The sequence below is a fragment of the Ursus arctos genome, unplaced genomic scaffold (genome assembly GCF_023065955.2).
Source record: "Ursus arctos isolate Adak ecotype North America unplaced genomic scaffold, UrsArc2.0 scaffold_3, whole genome shotgun sequence".
NCBI classification, from domain to species: Eukaryota; Metazoa; Chordata; class Mammalia; order Carnivora; family Ursidae; genus Ursus; species Ursus arctos.
Window position 1 is genome coordinate 91,000,457 of NW_026622985.1, and position 17,075 is coordinate 91,017,531.

At 44.2% G+C, this 17,075-nt stretch overlaps 1 protein-coding gene across 3 annotated transcripts; it reads left to right on the forward strand.

The window, feature by feature from the left end:
- The first annotated feature begins 140 nt into the window (after positions 1 to 140).
- Positions 141 to 16,527, forward strand: CASP2 (caspase 2). Of its 3 annotated transcripts, XM_026512917.4 has the most exons (11): positions 141 to 341; positions 2,946 to 3,096; positions 3,388 to 3,555; positions 3,706 to 3,787; positions 4,378 to 4,472; positions 4,735 to 4,911; positions 10,053 to 10,181; positions 10,335 to 10,425; positions 13,691 to 13,840; positions 14,016 to 14,125; positions 14,256 to 16,527. In XM_026512917.4, the coding sequence occupies exons 1-11, from the start codon at positions 268 to 270 to the stop codon at positions 14,385 to 14,387; spliced, it is 1,359 nt and encodes a 452-aa protein (XP_026368702.1). In that variant the 5' UTR covers positions 141 to 267; the 3' UTR covers positions 14,388 to 16,527. The 3 variants fall into 3 exon arrangements, with proteins under 3 accessions (XP_026368702.1, XP_026368719.1, XP_026368712.1); XM_026512927.4 differs by lacking the exon at positions 3,388 to 3,555 and having other exon boundaries at positions 176 to 341; XM_026512934.4 differs by lacking the exons at positions 13,691 to 13,840; positions 14,016 to 14,125; positions 14,256 to 16,527 and adding an exon at positions 10,511 to 13,680 and having other exon boundaries at positions 164 to 341.
- The last annotated feature ends 548 nt before the right edge of the window (positions 16,528 to 17,075 follow it).

A 17,075-nucleotide genomic window follows, 5' to 3' on the forward strand; every position in this document is an offset into this window, starting at 1 on the left:
CGGCTCCACGCTTCCCCCCGCCCCTTCCCTTTCCGCCAAGCGCGCTCTCTCACCCCATTGGACGGCACGTCCAGCGCGAGGGCTCTGTACCTGCGCGCGCATCGGCGACGGCAGGGGCAGGGTAGGCTTCTCGAAGGGGTGGAGCTAGGAGGAGCAGCGCGCAGGCGCGTAGTGCGCTGGCGGACGGGGGAGGGATGCAGAGGGCGCGAGGGCTTTCGGTTTGTTTGGATTGTGGGCGGTGCGCGCACAGCCCGGGAAAAGCGGTAAATGGCGGCGCCGAGCGCGGGCTCTCGGCCAGCCTTACAGCGAAAGGCGCTAATGGCCGCTGACAGAGGGCGCAGGTGAGTGAGGGAGGGTCGCATAGGTCCTTCGTGGGGCCCAAGGAGGGGAGTGCGGGTCATGGCCCTGGCGTCCCCAGCCCTCGGAGTCCCTGGAAGCAGCCGTGTCCGCCCTTGCTGCCAAGGGTGGGAGGCTGGGCTGAGCCCCCGAGGGGCGCGCGAGCGGCGGCCTCCTGTCGGCCTTGTTCCTCGTGAGCCGACCGCCTCAGCCTGCTTTGTCCAACCCAAGGGGCTCAGAAGAGGAGGAGCTCTCCAGTGCTGCCAAATCTCGGCTTTTCTTAAAGATTCTCCATCCTTTCTTTCCCCTTATTCTTTTATGAGGAACTTTGTCCTCTTAAAAACGGACGAGACCTGCAAACCTCGGGATGCTGCCTGATGTGCATTTGACTTGGATTGACAGTATCATGGCACGTATTGCTTTGGGTATAATGATCAGGTTTTCAAAGCAGTCGACATAAGCTTTGGGGTTTGAGTACTTTGAAAGGACAAGGTGGTTCTGAGACTCGGAGTGTATCCCCGGCTCTGCCCCAGTTACATGATTTCATGGCAAGCATGACCCTGGATAACATTTTAATGCATCGTGGTCCAGACCCAGAAGATCGCTTTAGGACTTTGGAGCCAGAACCTGCAGAAAGACAGAATCAAGACTTAAGAATTCCCTTTGTGTCCTTTCCTCTTTTCCTTCCGCCACTTCCAGCTGTGTCCTGAAGTTCTAGGGAATCATGGTTACTTTGGGAAAAGTCCGTATTTGAGACTTAAACCCTCAAGTGGAATAGGGGAAGGAGCAGGTGTGTAGAGAATGGATAATACTTCAGATTAAACCTAATGAGTTACTGACTGAAAATTTAAGTCTAGAACTTGAAAGAGTCACTAATTGGGAGTCAATTAAGTGAATTGTGTGTATGGATGAGATTGAATAGGGAGAGGCTCTTTGAGGGGGGTTCCTAATGGAATGTCAACATTTAAGGGCGGGTTGAAGATCTTTTGCAGGAACAGGAGCATAGGCGGAGAGAGGAACTGGAGAGAATAATATCAGGGAAAACAAGGGAGGAGAAAGTTTTAAGGAAAAAACACTACTGGTAAAGTAGTAAGAGAAATTAAGTAAGAGAAGAAGCTTGAGTAAACCTAGCCCACCAATGATATGTATCCTGAGGAAATACCCAGCATCCAGCTGTGATGTCTTGCAGTTGGCATAATAACATTTTTACCAGTTTCATATATGCCATCATTGTTACTGCTTTGGTGTTTTCTAAGGTGATTCTTAAAAAGGGTTTTTTGATTTCTCAAGATGTATTGTAGCAGGTTTCTACTGAAGGTTTGGAGTCACGGGAGTATTTCTGTAGAACAGAAACCTAAAGTTAAAATGGAGTTTCAAACATCACTGTCCCAAATTCCAAATTTAACCCTAGTTGGCTGCTTCCAGCCTTAGGAATGTTTTACAACTTTCTCTGCCTTGGGATCCCACATTCCATCTTCTTGGGTCCCTCAGCAATTTCAGGACTCTGCTTTTCTCTCCTCTATAAATCTTTAACCTAGAGTTAAGCCAAGTACATCCTATAAATGCATGGTATTTAACTGATTCTAAGATGCCCATTCCCCTCCCCAACACACACATTTTAACATCTTTGAAATCAGTATGCATCTTTAAATAGTTTTTAAGTTATGAACTGAAGCTGTTATCTCTTCCCTTTCTCTCTGCCATCAGGCCCTTACTGCTGTCATGTTTTTGGAAACTGACTAAGCAAGCTGGGGAGCTCTGCATTTATATAAACGAGGCACAGAGATGATATATGTTGGAAATGGGATTTTTAAAATTCATAAACAGAAGCCGATCTCTTTCCAAGCCAATAACAAAACCAAAGAATCCTTGAGATAAAGACATCCCTCATAAATTACCGAAACAATTTAGCCTTTATGCTTTAACTCAAGTGATCTCAATTTACGTTGATTGTGTTTGTCATGGGTATTTATCTACTGTGACTTTATGTCATACTTGCTACTTATACAGTTCTTAATTCTTACAGGATTCTGATCATTTCTGTTGTCATTTTATCACAGGAATTTAAGTTTTAAAGACCACAGGTATAATTGGTAGAAGTGGGCTATAGAGTAATGTGTGTGTGTGTCAGCCTGTCTCATTTATTTACTATTAAAGCCAGCCGTTGGTTTGAGCTTTTGCCATTGTATCAAATTATTTTATTCCTCACCCAGGATCATCTTAACTCATTATTTTTATCAGCCTAGATAAATAATGTGAAATGTTTTTGGAATAATCTCTTAATTGAAATTGGTCTGTCAGAGGAACGTTCCTTCTTTTGTATGTATTATTTTTGTCAAGGTAGGTATTTCCCTCCCCTAGACAGACTCTTCATCTCAGAAGATGGTCTCAGTGGAACATACGCCATAAAAAATTATATATTATTTCTTTATGATTGGTGTGTTACTGCTTAATACTACTTTGATTTTAACCAGATTCAATAGAGTATGCCTAATATTGGCTGTCATAAGTCCCATTCTTTTTGTTCTTCCTACCCACACCTCTTCCACTCTACTCTTCTGTGCCAAATCTTGTACTTGACAGCCTTTCCCTCTGCCTTTTATCTGTAGGGTGTTGGGAGCGTGTGGCATGCATCCTGACCATCAGGAAGCACTGAAAAAGAACCGAGTGGTGCTAGCCAAACAGCTGTTGCTGAGTGAACTGTTAGAGCACCTCCTGGAGAAGGACATCATCACCTTGGAAATGAGGGAGCACATTCAGGTATTGGGAAGCAACAGAGAAATGCCAAATCAGTAAATTGGTCATAGGAGTAGGAACAGAGCATGATGAAGTGAGGCAAGGATGTAGAACCTTTCTAAGGAAATGGAAATGCCCTTCTACCTAAACCTTTAACAGAAAAGATATATAATGTAAGAATAATAGAAAAGACTTCCCCCATCCATGTATTTTTCCTATAAAAGGATTCTTGAGATTAGTAGGAAGGTCATCTGGAGAGAGAGAATTATAGCTGAATAAATAAATATGATTTTATGTTATATTCTTTTATCTTAGGCCAAAGTGGGCAGTTTCAGCCAAAATGTGGAACTTCTCAACTTGCTGCCCAAAAGGGGTCCCCAGGCTTTTGATGCCTTTTGTGTGGCCCTGAGGGAGACCAAGCAGGGTCACCTGGAGGACCTGTTGCTCACAACCCTCTCTGGTCTTCAGCATGCACTCCCACCGGTATGGAGCCCTAGATGTGTGGTGTGTTGAGAAGGGTTAGTTTGGTGGGAAAGGAATTTTTGAGACAGGGTGGGGGGGACTAGATTATGGTTTTGTTCAGACTAGACCATCTCCTTAAGGCCTGGCATGGTGGGTCCTGATTTCTTACAGTTGAGCTGTGACTACGACTTGAGTCTCTCCTTCCCGATGTGTGAGTCCTGTCCCCCTCACAAGCAGCCCCGCCTGTCTCCAGGTGAGAATTGATGGGATAACACATCCCACAGATAGACTTTTTTCTTTACTGGTATCTGACTTTGCCCTAGCACGATACCTGTTTTCATTCATACTGGGAACAGTCTCCTTAGTGAATTTGTTAGGGACTAACAGGAGAGTTTAGATGGGATATTGGTTGGGCCTGCTTCCCCTCCATCACAGATGATTTTTTCATGGGGATTAGTCCTTAGAGCAACTGGTATAGGTAGGAAATTCCTACACATGACTGGCCTGGCTCCTTAAAGCTGTTATTTTAGGATGAGAAAAGACTATGTTATGGGCCACTAGCCTGCTGACTGAGTAGCCTAGTGATTAGAACAAGGCTTTTATCAGATATCCCATTCAGTCATTCAGTGGGTTAAGCACCTACTGTGTATGGGCTAAGTGTGGAGGATCCAGTGGTGAGCAAAAGCAGACAGGGTCTCTGGCTTCGTGGCTCTTCTAATATAGGGGAGTGAGCAAGACCAGTAATTATTAAAACCCCAGTTCAACAGGATGCCTTAGGTTATAAGGAAGTACTGGGACTGACACATAGATTGTACACTAGTTTTTCGGCTCTCTATGCCACAGATACTATGGAACACTCCCTAGACAATGGAGATGGTCCTCCCTGCCTTCAGGTGAAGCCTTGCACTCCTGAGTTTTATCAAACACACTACCAGCTGGTAAGTCCTACAGAATGCAAGAGGAAAAGTTAGGGAATGAGACACCTTTCCTGGGTGTCTGAACTTAGTTTGCATATATAGCTCTTTCCTGCTTTGTTAGTCAGAAAGTCAGTACTGATTGGTTATCTTCTGTGGGCATTTCTCTGTATTGACTTGGTGGGGTTAACAAGAATCTGATGGCTTTGTTTTCTTGAAATGTCTCGTTTATTTGGGGAAACAGTTTCTGTCCATGAGAAGCTCTAATTGGCTCCCCCACCCCCAGGCCTATAGGTTGCAGTCTCGGCCTCGTGGCCTGGCACTGGTGCTGAGCAATGTGCACTTCACTGGAGAGAAAGACCTGGAATTTCGCTCCGGAGGGGATGTGGACCACAGTACTCTGGTCACCCTCTTCAAGCTCTTGGGCTACAAAGTCCATGTTCTACTTGACCAGACTGCACAGGTACATCTAATGTGTATAGTAGAGAGCTGGGCAACAGTGGGGCCAGGAACATCTGCTCTCTGCCCGCTGGATAGGTCTTACTCAAGTTACTTTCTTCTCCTTACCTTTTTACTCATTCTGTTCTGGTCTCACCTTGCAGCCTCTCAGAGTCGCTGTGCTCTCCCTGAGTAATACTGGTCCCTGGTTGGGTTGTTATTTCTCTTATATATTCAGACACTTAATTCCCAGTCACTCAGGACGTGAGGAGAACCTGAGATTCACCCAGCCAATCAGGAAAGATATTTATAAGCCAGGACAACACGGACATTTATTTCTTGATTTGATACTGTTGCTTAGAAGTCCAGTTACTGTTCAAAAGATTACTTTGGCAGATGACATTCTTGCAAATGGAGGTTTGCCAGAACTGTCCATGGCAGTTTAATGAGTTAACATGGGGAAATTCCTTACTCTTACCAGCTATGTGACCACAAGACAGATCTTAAGGGAGATTACTTTTAGACTGGATTCCTGCAAATCACAAGCATTTTCATTATCTGTTATTCCCTGTTAACCCCAATTACTGAGCTATACTGCTGACTTAGTTACCTTTAGGTATTTCTGTTCTGAAATTGATAGTAGCTTATTGGTAAATAGATACTAATTCTTCAGGGTTTTTTTTTTTTTTTTCATTTCTATCCCTTTCCTCTTTTTTTTTAGGTTTTAATTTTAATTCCAGTTAGTTAACATACAGTGTTAAAACAGTTTTGTGTATACAATATAGTAATTCAACACTTCCATACATTACTCTGTGCTCATGATGACAGGTGGACTCCTTAAACCCCACCACCTGTTTCACCCATCCCCCCACCCCTAATTCTTCATTTTGATTCCAGAATAATAGCACTTTCTTAAACTTCCCTTTGGAAATGTCAATGGTAAAATCAAAGTTTCTAGGAAGTTCACTTTGATTTGTTGTGGTAGGGAATCTGTTTTGTCTTCAGCATTGTCTGTGGTCTTTATTTCTGTATCTTAGCATTCTTCTGTGAGAATGATTGTGTAAGAGCATGTGACTCTTGGTCTTGGGGTTGTGAGTTCAAGTCCCATGTTGGACGTAGAGCTTACTTTCGAAATTAATTAATTGGAGCACTTTATAATGGTGGGGGGACTATGTTTGCTATACTAAAAATTTTTTTAAATGTGAATCTTAAATTTACAGGATATCAGTTAGATGAGGGAGTCTTGACATCAGCAAAAATGGAAGTATTTCCCCTTATATTCTGAAGGACCAAGCAGGAGTAGACAGTGTCTTCTACAGCAGTTATGAGAAGGAAACAATCACCCTGGGTAGATCTCGTCAGAAGGATAAATGGAGGGTGTGAGACTTGAGCTGGCCTGGGAAGAAGCCACTAAAGCACAGAGGAGTGGTGAGGGGGTCCTAGGCAGGGAGAATAGCCTATAGATAGGAAATGTGTGTGTGATGTTAGGGACCTAATGGGTAAACCAAATGCTAGGGAAAAGGAGTGCTAAAAATAAGATCGGAGATAAAGGGACCAGAATGCCAGGGCCTTGAACTTACTTGTTTTAGAAAACCATTAGTAATTTTTTTTAACAGAAAGGTGATACATTTAAAGTGATGATTCAAGGCACCATTGAAAAGAATGAAGTAGAGACCAGTGGCAGGGAATTCAGTTTGGAGTTGATAGAATGCCAATGCAAGATGTTGGGAGCCTGGACAGAATAGTGGACCAAGAGGGAAAGAATACGTGTGAAAACAGCATAATGGCATGATTGTACTATCAACACTCGGTGGTTAAAAGACTGCATATGGAAAAAGATAGAAAAGTAAGGAATTGAGGATCTCAGAGAAGTCAGGACCAAAAATGTAAATTTGGGCATTACCTATGTAGGAGAAATACTTTAAGTGGTGAGAGTATGAGATCTTTGAGAAGGGGAGTAGAGTAACAAGAGCAAAAGGCATAGGACTGACCCTTGGGATAGAACCCTCCCTGTGTAGCCTTGTCCTCAGCTCTGGAGAGTCAGAAATGTGAGTTTACAACAGTGGCCTATCAAATTCTCAGATGAAGTTAAAACCAAGTAGTTACAATGGATATGATAATTTGGTTCTTTGGGTGTCTGCACAGAGTACTTTCTTCCTGGTAGGACTTCTCAAGAGACTCAACTCTTTTATCATATGATTATTTGGTGAGCAAAGAGAACCAAAAAAATTAAGGTCCTTTTTCCCCCCATTATACCATTTTGACTTTAGAAATAATTGCATTTAGAAATTCGAAGTAGTGTAGTCTTAGATAACCCTCTTCACTCAGCAGTGCTGGACAGTACACGTATTCTCACTGCTTATGTAGATTTTCCATTTTTCTGTTTGTCATCAAAGTCTTCTGTCACTGTGCCTCCCTCCCGAGGTTACTAGTTCCAGAATTACAATTTATTACATATTAGGAAATGAGATGGGGCGCCTGGGTGGCTGTCGTTAAGTGTCTGCCTTTGGCTCAGGGCATGATCCTAGATCCCTGGGATCGAGCCCTACATCAGGCTCCTCTGCTGGGGGCCTGCTTCTTCCTCTCCCACTCCCCCTGCTTGTGTTCCCTCTCTCACTGGCTGTCTTTCTCTCCGTCAAATAAATAAATAAAATCTTTAAAAAAAAAGGAAATGAGATACATTTTAAAGTGGCAAATTTCCTTTTACCATGTGGTATTGATTTTTAACTTGCATCTGGGTCACAGACTGCGTTGGAAATGTAAGGATGCGCTATGGGTCATCCCTGGAAAATGCAGCTAGCCATAACATTTTGCGTATCATCTCAGAGGGTTTATACTTTACTCCCTTGTGTCCTCCAGCCTCCAGCTAAAAATACAGGCAAGAATTAAGGACCTTGCTATTTTTAGAAGTACTGTAATTTTATCAGAAATAAATCTAGATGGGGCGCCTGGGTGGCTCAGTCGTTGAGCGTCTGCCTTCGGCTCAGGGCATGATCCCAGTGTTCAGGGATCGAGCCCCACATCAGGCTTCTCCGCTGGGAGCCTGCTTCTTCCTCTCCCACTCCCCCTGCTTGTGTTCCCTCTCTCGCTGGCTGTCTCTCTGTCAAATAAATAAAATCTTAAAAAAAGAAAAGAAAGAAAGAAAGAAATCTAGAGATCCTATTTTAAGCTGTGCTACTTTTAGAAAAACTTTCCCCAAATGAATAACCCCCAGTTATCAGTTTAGTACTGTTAAATTTGATTACCAAGTGTGTGTGTTCTTACTTGGTCTTTGTTGTCCTCTATTTACTGACCTAAAAGTCTCACTTAAGTTCAAAATGCTTGTGAGTAGGTGCCAAACTTACGTTTTTATCGCCTTCTTCCAGCAAAATTAACATCAACTACTCTTAAAATTCTCTTCAAGGGGCACCTGGGTAGCTCAGTCGGTTAGGCATCTGCCTTCGGCTCACATCATGATCCCAGGGTCCTGGGATTGAGCCCCACATCGGGCTTTCCCCCTCATCGGGGGGTCTGCTTCTCCCTCTCCCCCTGCTCCTCCTCCCCCCCGCCCCCCCCACTCTTGCTCTCTCTCAAATAAATAAAATCTTAAAAAAAAAAAATTCTATTATGGTCAACTCCAGAAGAACATTCATACTTCTGTATTCCCTTGAGATTATATATTCTTGAAGTAAATGAGTTTTGGATATCTTTTTACTATCTTAAGATTTCCAGTATTATGATTGGCTTCTCTTTGCCCGAAAATGTTCATACTTTTCAATAAAGCCAATTTCATTTCCAGTTTAGTTATAGACTTTCAAGTCTTCTATATAATTATCTCAGTTATCTGCAAACTGAAGTATTCCAAACAAGTAGACCAGTAATTCTCAAACTTTAGTGTGTCAGAATCACCATGTCAGGGCTTATTAAAACATAGTTTCCTGGGACCCAAAACTTTGCATTAGGTTTCCAGAACCGCTGCAATTTTTGTACAGGTGTGCTTTTTATTGGGAGCTGTCCCTGGTAACTTTAAGTAAAGCTCTGCTGTAACTGTCTTGCCTAGTTTGCTATCACTATACTCATTATAGTTCACTAAAATTCATAGTAAAATGAACTTGTTTTCTGTCTTCTGGTCTCAAATAGGAGAGACCACTCAGACTTCTTGAGTTGCAGAGGGAAACAGGTTTAACAGTTTGTATCAGATTATTTACTATTTTGCGTAACTTGCCATTGAATTGGCCAAATGCTTAAGGTAGAGTGATAGTGGTGTATGGCAACCTGGTGCACCATAGGCAAGATTCTTAAGTTGGACGCCAAGATTGACCCGTAGTAGGTTTCTTTGAAAAAATAACATTGCTACTCCTTGTTAGATACGCACATTATAATAATGGCAGAACTTTGCAATACATCAATGTTCCAGACATCATTATAAATCCTTTCTACATAGTATTTCATTTAGTCTTTATGAAATTGGAAAAAATTTACTCTTAATTATCTTCTTACAAAATGAATATTAGAGCTTTGAGGGGCCAAATAACTGGTTCCAATTTGTGAACCCAAGGGTCAAACATTGGGTTCCTCCAATCCTGTAGCCCATGTATGTAGCCATGGCCCTGTGGGGAATTCTTCAGACAGTGTGCTCGTCTGTGAATGGAGCATTTTATGCACATATCACGTCTCTGGGAACTTAAAATCTCAGACCGAAAACAGCATGAAAGTACTATTATTCTCTGTTATGATTCCATTAGCCCTTTGTCAGAATGGTTTATTTCCTTATGACTGTATAGATATTTTGCTCATTCATAGTTCACCCGGTGGTCCCCCTTGTGCCATTTATGTATAAGGGCATTTGCTCTGACAAAAGGATTGGGTTGATGACTGGGGAGTGGATAAAGTTAACTAGCTCATAATTAGCTTTATTAGTAACTTGGTTTAGTCCAGAAGTTCTTAATATATCTCAGTGAGTCTGGATTTTGTGAAATTGTATTCAGAATTCTGTGTGTGAAGTCATGCATTTTTCTGATAAGTGCGTAGCTTTTTTTAGCCTCTCCTAGGGTCTCTGACTTCTCTTATCATTGACCACAGTAATACAAGGAAAACATTTTCTCTTGCGTAGAGTTTCAAACACCAAAGAAAGATTATGTTGGTGCAGAGAGCAGTGAACAAGACTAAAAGGTGTTTTTCCTCCAGGAAATGCAAGAGAAACTTCAGAATTTTGCCCAGTTACCTGCCCACCGTGTCACTGACTCCTGCATTGTGGCGCTTCTGTCTCATGGCGTGGAGGGAGGCATCTATGGTGTGGATGGCAAACTGCTTCAGGTGTGTGTCATCTTGGGGCTGACAGCTCTTCACACCAGGCGACTTCCCCTCCTGCCTGCCCATCTCTCCAGTAATGGCTGCTGTAGTACACGTAGGACTCAGGAAGGCCTGCGGTCTACTTAACCTCCCTTCACTTTTCTTTCTTTCTGGCAGCTTCAAGAGGTTTTTCGGCTCTTTGACAACGCCAGCTGCCCAAACCTACAAAACAAGCCGAAAATGTTCTTCATCCAGGCCTGCCGTGGAGGTGAGTGCCCTGGCAGATCAGCACCTGGGTGGTGGCTCCTGGGCAGCCTCCCACCAGCTCTCACTTTGCTGTTTGCTCCTCTCAGGTGCTATTGGATCCCTTGGGCACCTCCTTCTGTTCACTGCTGCCACCGCCTCTCTTGCTCTGTAAGTGTCTCCCAATGCATGGGGTGTGCTGGGACTTGGGCAGCCCATGGCTCTCAGGTTGGTCAGCTCTCTGTGCACCACCGTGTCCTCTTCTCAGGACACTATCAGTGCCTTCGCCTTCCTCCTGGAGAACTCTCACTTCTTCTGTGCAGTTCACTCTGGTCTGCTTGTTTCTGTTGTTCATTGCAGTTAAGGAGCTTCTGTCCGTCTCCTCTCTCTCTGTCTCTCTCTCTCTCTCCCTTCGCACCCTTCCTCTTTTCCTTTCTTGATCCCTCTTCCCCTCTTCTCTTTTCATCTGCACTCCATGGTTCCTCTTCTCTGCTTCATCCGTGTACCGTGCAGGCCAGCAATGCAGAAGCCCCACATCGGGCTTTGGCTCTTACTCGTCCTTGAGCTGCTTCCATCCCTCTTCTTGCATGCAGTCTCTTACCCTCCAAGAGCCAGGATGCCAAGACTAGGCTCCGAAGAATGACATGCGGGCATACTTCTTCTCCTAGAGGGAAACCGTCATAATTAAAAGCTCTAACCACTGACTAGTTATATCAAGTTAGAGAGGTTACTTGATGTCCCTCCACCTTAATTTTCTCCATGTAAAATGTAGGTAGTGATCAGACCTACTTCATAAGATTGTTGTGATAATTAAATGGAATAATACATACGAAGGTCTTGTTTAGCACAGTACCTGGCTCATAGTCAATCCACAGAAAAGGCCAGCCATGACTGTTATAGCATGGTTAGTGCCCTCAAGGGACTTATAGTTTGGTTTAAAGGTCACTTTGTCCTAACATTCAAATAATTTTTTTTTCTCTTGTGTGTTCAATGAATGTAAATGGTTAACATTGTTGATATCTTCCTAATATCACCAAAGAATATAATTTATTAAGGTCCTGCAACGTGACTAGGATACTGTCACAAAAGCAAGAGAAAATGTGTGGTCTCTCAAACTGCTACTATCTAAAACAAGGAAAAAAGAAAAAAATGTGTGTCTCAAAAGAGCCTACCAGTTACTAGAAAGATAAAGCAAGTGTACATGAAGTAGCTTGAGAATAATTTAGAGGCCTCAAGCAAGGGGGAAATTAGTGAGATACAAGCCATGCATATGAAGGAGTAAGAGAGAATAGATTGTTTTAAGTTGGCTTAATTTGAAGACATTTAGTAAGTGTCTTAATGTGTTAAGGCTTAATTTGGACCCAGAAGGATAAAATCTACATAGGTATGGAGTAGTAAATAGGGCCTTCCAGAGGAAATGGATACAAGATGATAAACACACCAAGACTAAAAGGACAGCCCCTTCCCTCCCCCAAAATGTGTGGGGCCAGAAGTCTGCCCAGATCTAAGTTAAGGACAGGGCATCTGTAGGTGTGTGGTGAGTTAAGGCTGGCTGCAGGCAGTACATCCACCCAGCTGATGATAAACCTTTTAAACTGAGATTTTGGGCCTCAGCAGATAATAGTGTGGGACTGTTGGTAGCTCAAGAATAATGTGATGGGTTCTTTTCCAGGACGATTACCATGCTGGGGAGCTGCAGTGAGGAAAGGGTATGTGATGGCAGGAACTTACTGTTTATTCACCAGCTGGATGCCCAGGCCCTGGGCACTGCCTGATATATGGTAGCACTTAATAAATATTGAACGAAGGGGTGAAAATTAATCTCCTCAAAGACTGTAGCAGTCATACAGAAAACAGATGGGATTTTGTGTTATTGGAAGAAGCAATAACACTTATTGATGAATAGATCTGAGACATGAAGGCAAGAAAGAAGTTTCCTTTTCCTTGAGGGACACATTTAGCTTAGCCTGTTTCCTTTCGGAGGTATTACTGGCAAAATAAAGTGAAAGACATTTATGGTCATTTTCTCTTCCTATATTCAGAGATATATATACAATATCAGATCTGGATAGGGAGGACTACTCTTTTCTGGGATAATCTGAATCTTCTCTCTAAAATTAAATCCTTCAAGAGATGACCTTTGAAGATTTCAGCTCACCTGTCTTCTGTTGTACTTAGTTAATACAATTGGTGTCTGTAAAATTACTCTCCCTTCTCCAGTTGCCTGGCTTCCTAAACTGGAGTGTGAGCTTCATAAGAGCAGGAGTCTTTACAGCCCTAGGGCGTAATGCAAAGTGGTGCCTGGCACATGGCAGTTGCTCGGTAACTTTTTTGGGATCAGTGAATTTCGGTCATTTCCCTGTAGTTCTTCAAGCTTCGCTTGCCTTTTGGGTTCTCTTGAGTGTTGCATGAAATGGGAATACTGTAAAAGACTTTGCTCTCTTATCTTTGGTGTGTTGAGCTGTGTGTCCTCCCTGTCTCTTTTTCCTACTGACCATATCCCCACGCACCTCCAAAATAAAACTGCAGCATCCAAATAGGAATATGTCTGGGCATAGATAAGGCCTGGGTCAGGAGGTTGGACACGTAGTCAGGGTATGTTGAAAACTGCTGAAATATAGAAGAAATGAGTCAAATTATCCCAATTTTTAAGTTTTTCCTTTTACAGATTTCTCTTAAATCTTGGATGCCTGCCACAATTTGGCTTGTGAAATTAATAGGTAACTTAAAAATACCAAAAGACTTAGAAACTGATCATGGTTAGGGTTTTTTTTTTTTTAATTTTTTTATTGATACATAGATTTGAGGTCATTTTTATATAGCATGCATGTAGTAATCATATTACCAGTTTATTAACTTGGTTTTCTTATTTATATATAAAACTGAATTGTCAGTATTTAATAGTGTATTGTCATAAAAAGGACTGTGACTTCCAGGTATATTGCTAATTGAACAAATGAATTACAGACATAGGATTTTTAGTTCTGTTTACAAGGAGTATGTGATTGCCACTTTCCATCTTGTGCAGAGTGGATGAAGCTTGGACTTTGCGTCTGTGCACATGCTTGAGCCTGGTGCTGGGTGCTCCCCTGGGTAACGGCTGGGTGCTGGGCAGGAATGGGAGTAACGATTTTTTTTTTTTTTTTAATTCATCAGCCAGAGATTGGAGGCAGCAGCTGGAAATGGCTCTTCCTAGTCAAGGTGGCAGGGAACACTGGCTTGCCTGTGGCAGGCGCAAGAGCCACGGGAGGGAATAACGTCATTGTCCATTCTGTCTGCCTTTGCTACAGATGAAACGGACCGTGGGGTGGACCAGCAGGATGGCAAGAACAGCACAGGATCCTCTGAGTGCGAGGAGAGTGACGCCAGCAAAGAGGAGTTGCTGAAGACCCGACTGCCCACGCGTTCAGACATGATCTGTGGCTATGCCTGCCTCAGAGGTATTCAGAGCTCCCAGAGGGAAGTCCAATGCTGCGCTCTCGGAGATGTGCACTTTTCCCCCCTGGGCTCTCTGACAGGGGAGGGTACAGGTGCCGTGGTAGTAGAGTTTGGGACACCCCCCATGTCAGCTGTGCCATGACCTTCACACTGTGGGTGACACCGTCCTTGTTGCAGGGACTGCTGCCATGCGGAACACCAAACGGGGTTCCTGGTACATTGAGGCCCTCACCCAGGTGTTCTCCGAGAGGGCGTGTGACATGCACGTGGCCGACATGCTCGTGAAGGTCAGTCACCTCCGTCAGGCTCGGTCTGCTCGGGTTCCGGCCTCCTCTTCCCTCACCCCGTCTGTCATCGTCTCTGGCCTGCCTCTCATGCCCAGATGCTCATGGGGATCATGGGTTTCTGCCTTTGCAGGTGAACGCGCTCATCAAGGAGCGTGAGGGCTACGCCCCCGGCACGGAGTTCCACCGCTGTAAGGAGATGTCCGAGTACTGCAGCACCCTGTGCCGCCACCTCTACCTGTTCCCGGGCCACCCTCCCACGTGACGCCGTCCCCACGGCCCTGCCGCGCACAGGCCTGATGAGGCCTGTCCTCTTCCGATACACGGTTTCTGTTCCCCCTCAGGGATTGGGAATCTCCCGGGCTTGTGGAGCACACCTGTCCTCTCCGCCTGGGCGTGCGGGACCACAGGCCAGCCCCTCCTGTGGCAGCTCCCTCCCTGTAGAGCTGGCTCTGTACCGACCAGTTGCCAGGAGTGTTCGACTGCAGTGGAGGAGCCTAGCCGATGATGTTATGAACACGGTGTCCTTACGGGGAGAGGGCGTGTGGGTTTCCCCGCTGCTTATGTTCACTTCCTGCCCCTAGGGCTTTGGTAGACAGCACTTTGGTAATTGCTTTTATTACATTAGCTAAGACCTTTCAGAGACCATCTCCTGTCTTTTTTTAATTTCATATTCCAACCCCATTTATCCCAGACTGAGAGTTTGGAAAGTGTCTTGATTCGACGTAGATGTTTTCATTTTGCCTCAAACGGGCAAACAGGACTGGCGGCACAGTGCTGCCATGTGTGTGGTCGTGAGCTGTGTGGTCATGACCAGTGCACTTCCTGCAGGACCGCAAGGCCACCCAGTGGAAGGCCGGGGTTTTCTGCTCCACAGTTGGCTGCTTTGGGCTCGAGGAATCCAGCCTCTCGGCAGAGGTTACAGCTTGGATGCCTTGTACGTGGAACTTGTTGATCTTTGCCCAGGGAAGTTCCAAAGTTTTCTTAATCAGTTATTCTCTTTCTGAGCTTGGTCACTGAAATGAACCTCAGCAGAGAGTGTTAGCAGAGGCAGATAAGAGTGGTATGCTTCCTCATACTCTGTAACCTGTCACCTTATCTTTTGCTTCCTCTGAAATGTCCTTTTCTATAAAAAGCATCCTAGTTGTTATCTCCCTACTTCCTATTTCTCCCATTTCACCTTCAGCTCATCCTGTTTACTGCTGTCACCAAATCTGTCTAAAATACTACTTAATTGGATCATTTGGCTGCTCACGGATGTAATGTAGTCGCTTGTTCCTGCTTTCTGTTTCAGTATTAAATCCCCTTTTGATTTTATATGGCCTGTTTTCCCTTCTCCTAGGTCTCTGTCTTAGAGAGGCTGTCGCTGTATATGCTGTGTCCCCTAGCAGCCTTTTTTTATCTGTCCGTATATGGTGCTTTTCCTGTTCTTCAGGGACTTCTCTTATTCTTCCATTCTTGCCCTCTCCAGGCTAGTCTCTATATGACAGATTTTGGTTTTGGGTTTTTAAATATAAATCTGATCATGTCACTCCCTTGCTAAGATTTCTATTAAATCTGAAGTAATGTCCAGACTCCTAACCTTGGCCTGTAGGGCTCCTGCCTTCCCCCTTGTCCCTCATTAAAGGCTGATTCGCCTCTCAGTGACTTCCCTGGTGCCGTCCTCAGTTTCTCAAACATTCTGAGCCCTTTCCTGCTCTGCGCCATCACAGACACTCTTTTGGGGTCTACTGAGCTCCATTCTCCACAAGTCTTGGCTTAAATGCCACCTTCTTGTGGAGGCATTCCTAGGCCATTCTGTCTCTAAATAAATCTTCTGTGTTTCTTTATTTCTACATCCTGTTTAATTCCTTCATTGCACTTAGCACTGTTTATAATCACGTACTTGCTTGCTTCATTGTTCATTTTTGTTTCGCCTACTAAGGTTGTAAGTCCCTGAGGATAAAAATCTTGTCTCTTTGTCTCTTTTGTTCACCAGTATATACCCAGTGCCTGGCATATGGTAGGTCTTCAGTAAGTGTTTTTGGGCGAAGGAAAGAATCCTTGCTAGGATCCTACTTCTGGACAAAATTTCCCTTGAACAATGTACACAGTTTAGTATTTATACTCTGGGTTTTTTCGTGTGTGGTGTTTTATCCACCGATACTGCTAGCTTGTGAAGACAGCTGTCATGTGTCAATGTCTTCCGCATCTCCCATGGTTCCTGGCACAGTGCTCAGTCTGTAGTCGTTCAGGTGCTCCGTAAATACTTGTTCTATGAGCCGGGGGGTTTGGAGACTTGTTGCTGAGTCCTGCCCTTGGGTCAGTATCATGGAAGTATTTAGGTGATAGAACCTTTCCACTTCCCACTGCCAGGATTTTATATTGCCTTCAGGTGCCAAATAAATGCTCATATTTATTGCTGACGTGTGCCTGATATCTCTTTTTCCACAGATAATCTTCTGAAACTCACATATTCTCATTTGCTTGGCCCCTTACAGCATTCCTCACCACCTCCCAAGGCATACACAGAGGTAAACACCCTTCTTCCTTTGCTCCCATGATCTTTGTTACATTTACAGGTGGGGGCCCATCTCAGCTGTCATGGCCATAGGCAGCTGCCCAAAATATAGCTGGCACTGGGATTTCTCAGGGTCAGAGGAGACCTAAGAGTCATTAGCAAGCAGTATTGGTTCTGGATTATGTAGATTATGGGATGGAGGCTGGAGAAAGAGATTGGGCTGGAATTGGAGGATGGTGAGGATTACAGAATCTTTGTGGTCCCAAGTTGGATTTAAGGTTTTCTGGAGTAGACATGGACTGTAAGAGAACTCAGGGCAGCATGAAAGCGATCTAAGCAGTGGGCTTTGTATGTTGGGAAATTCTTGGGGTGCAGTGTATCCAAAGTGTGTGCCTGGAGAGGCAAGTGTGCAAGTGCATGTGGACCGTGGAGGCTTAGCAAGAGATGGGAAAT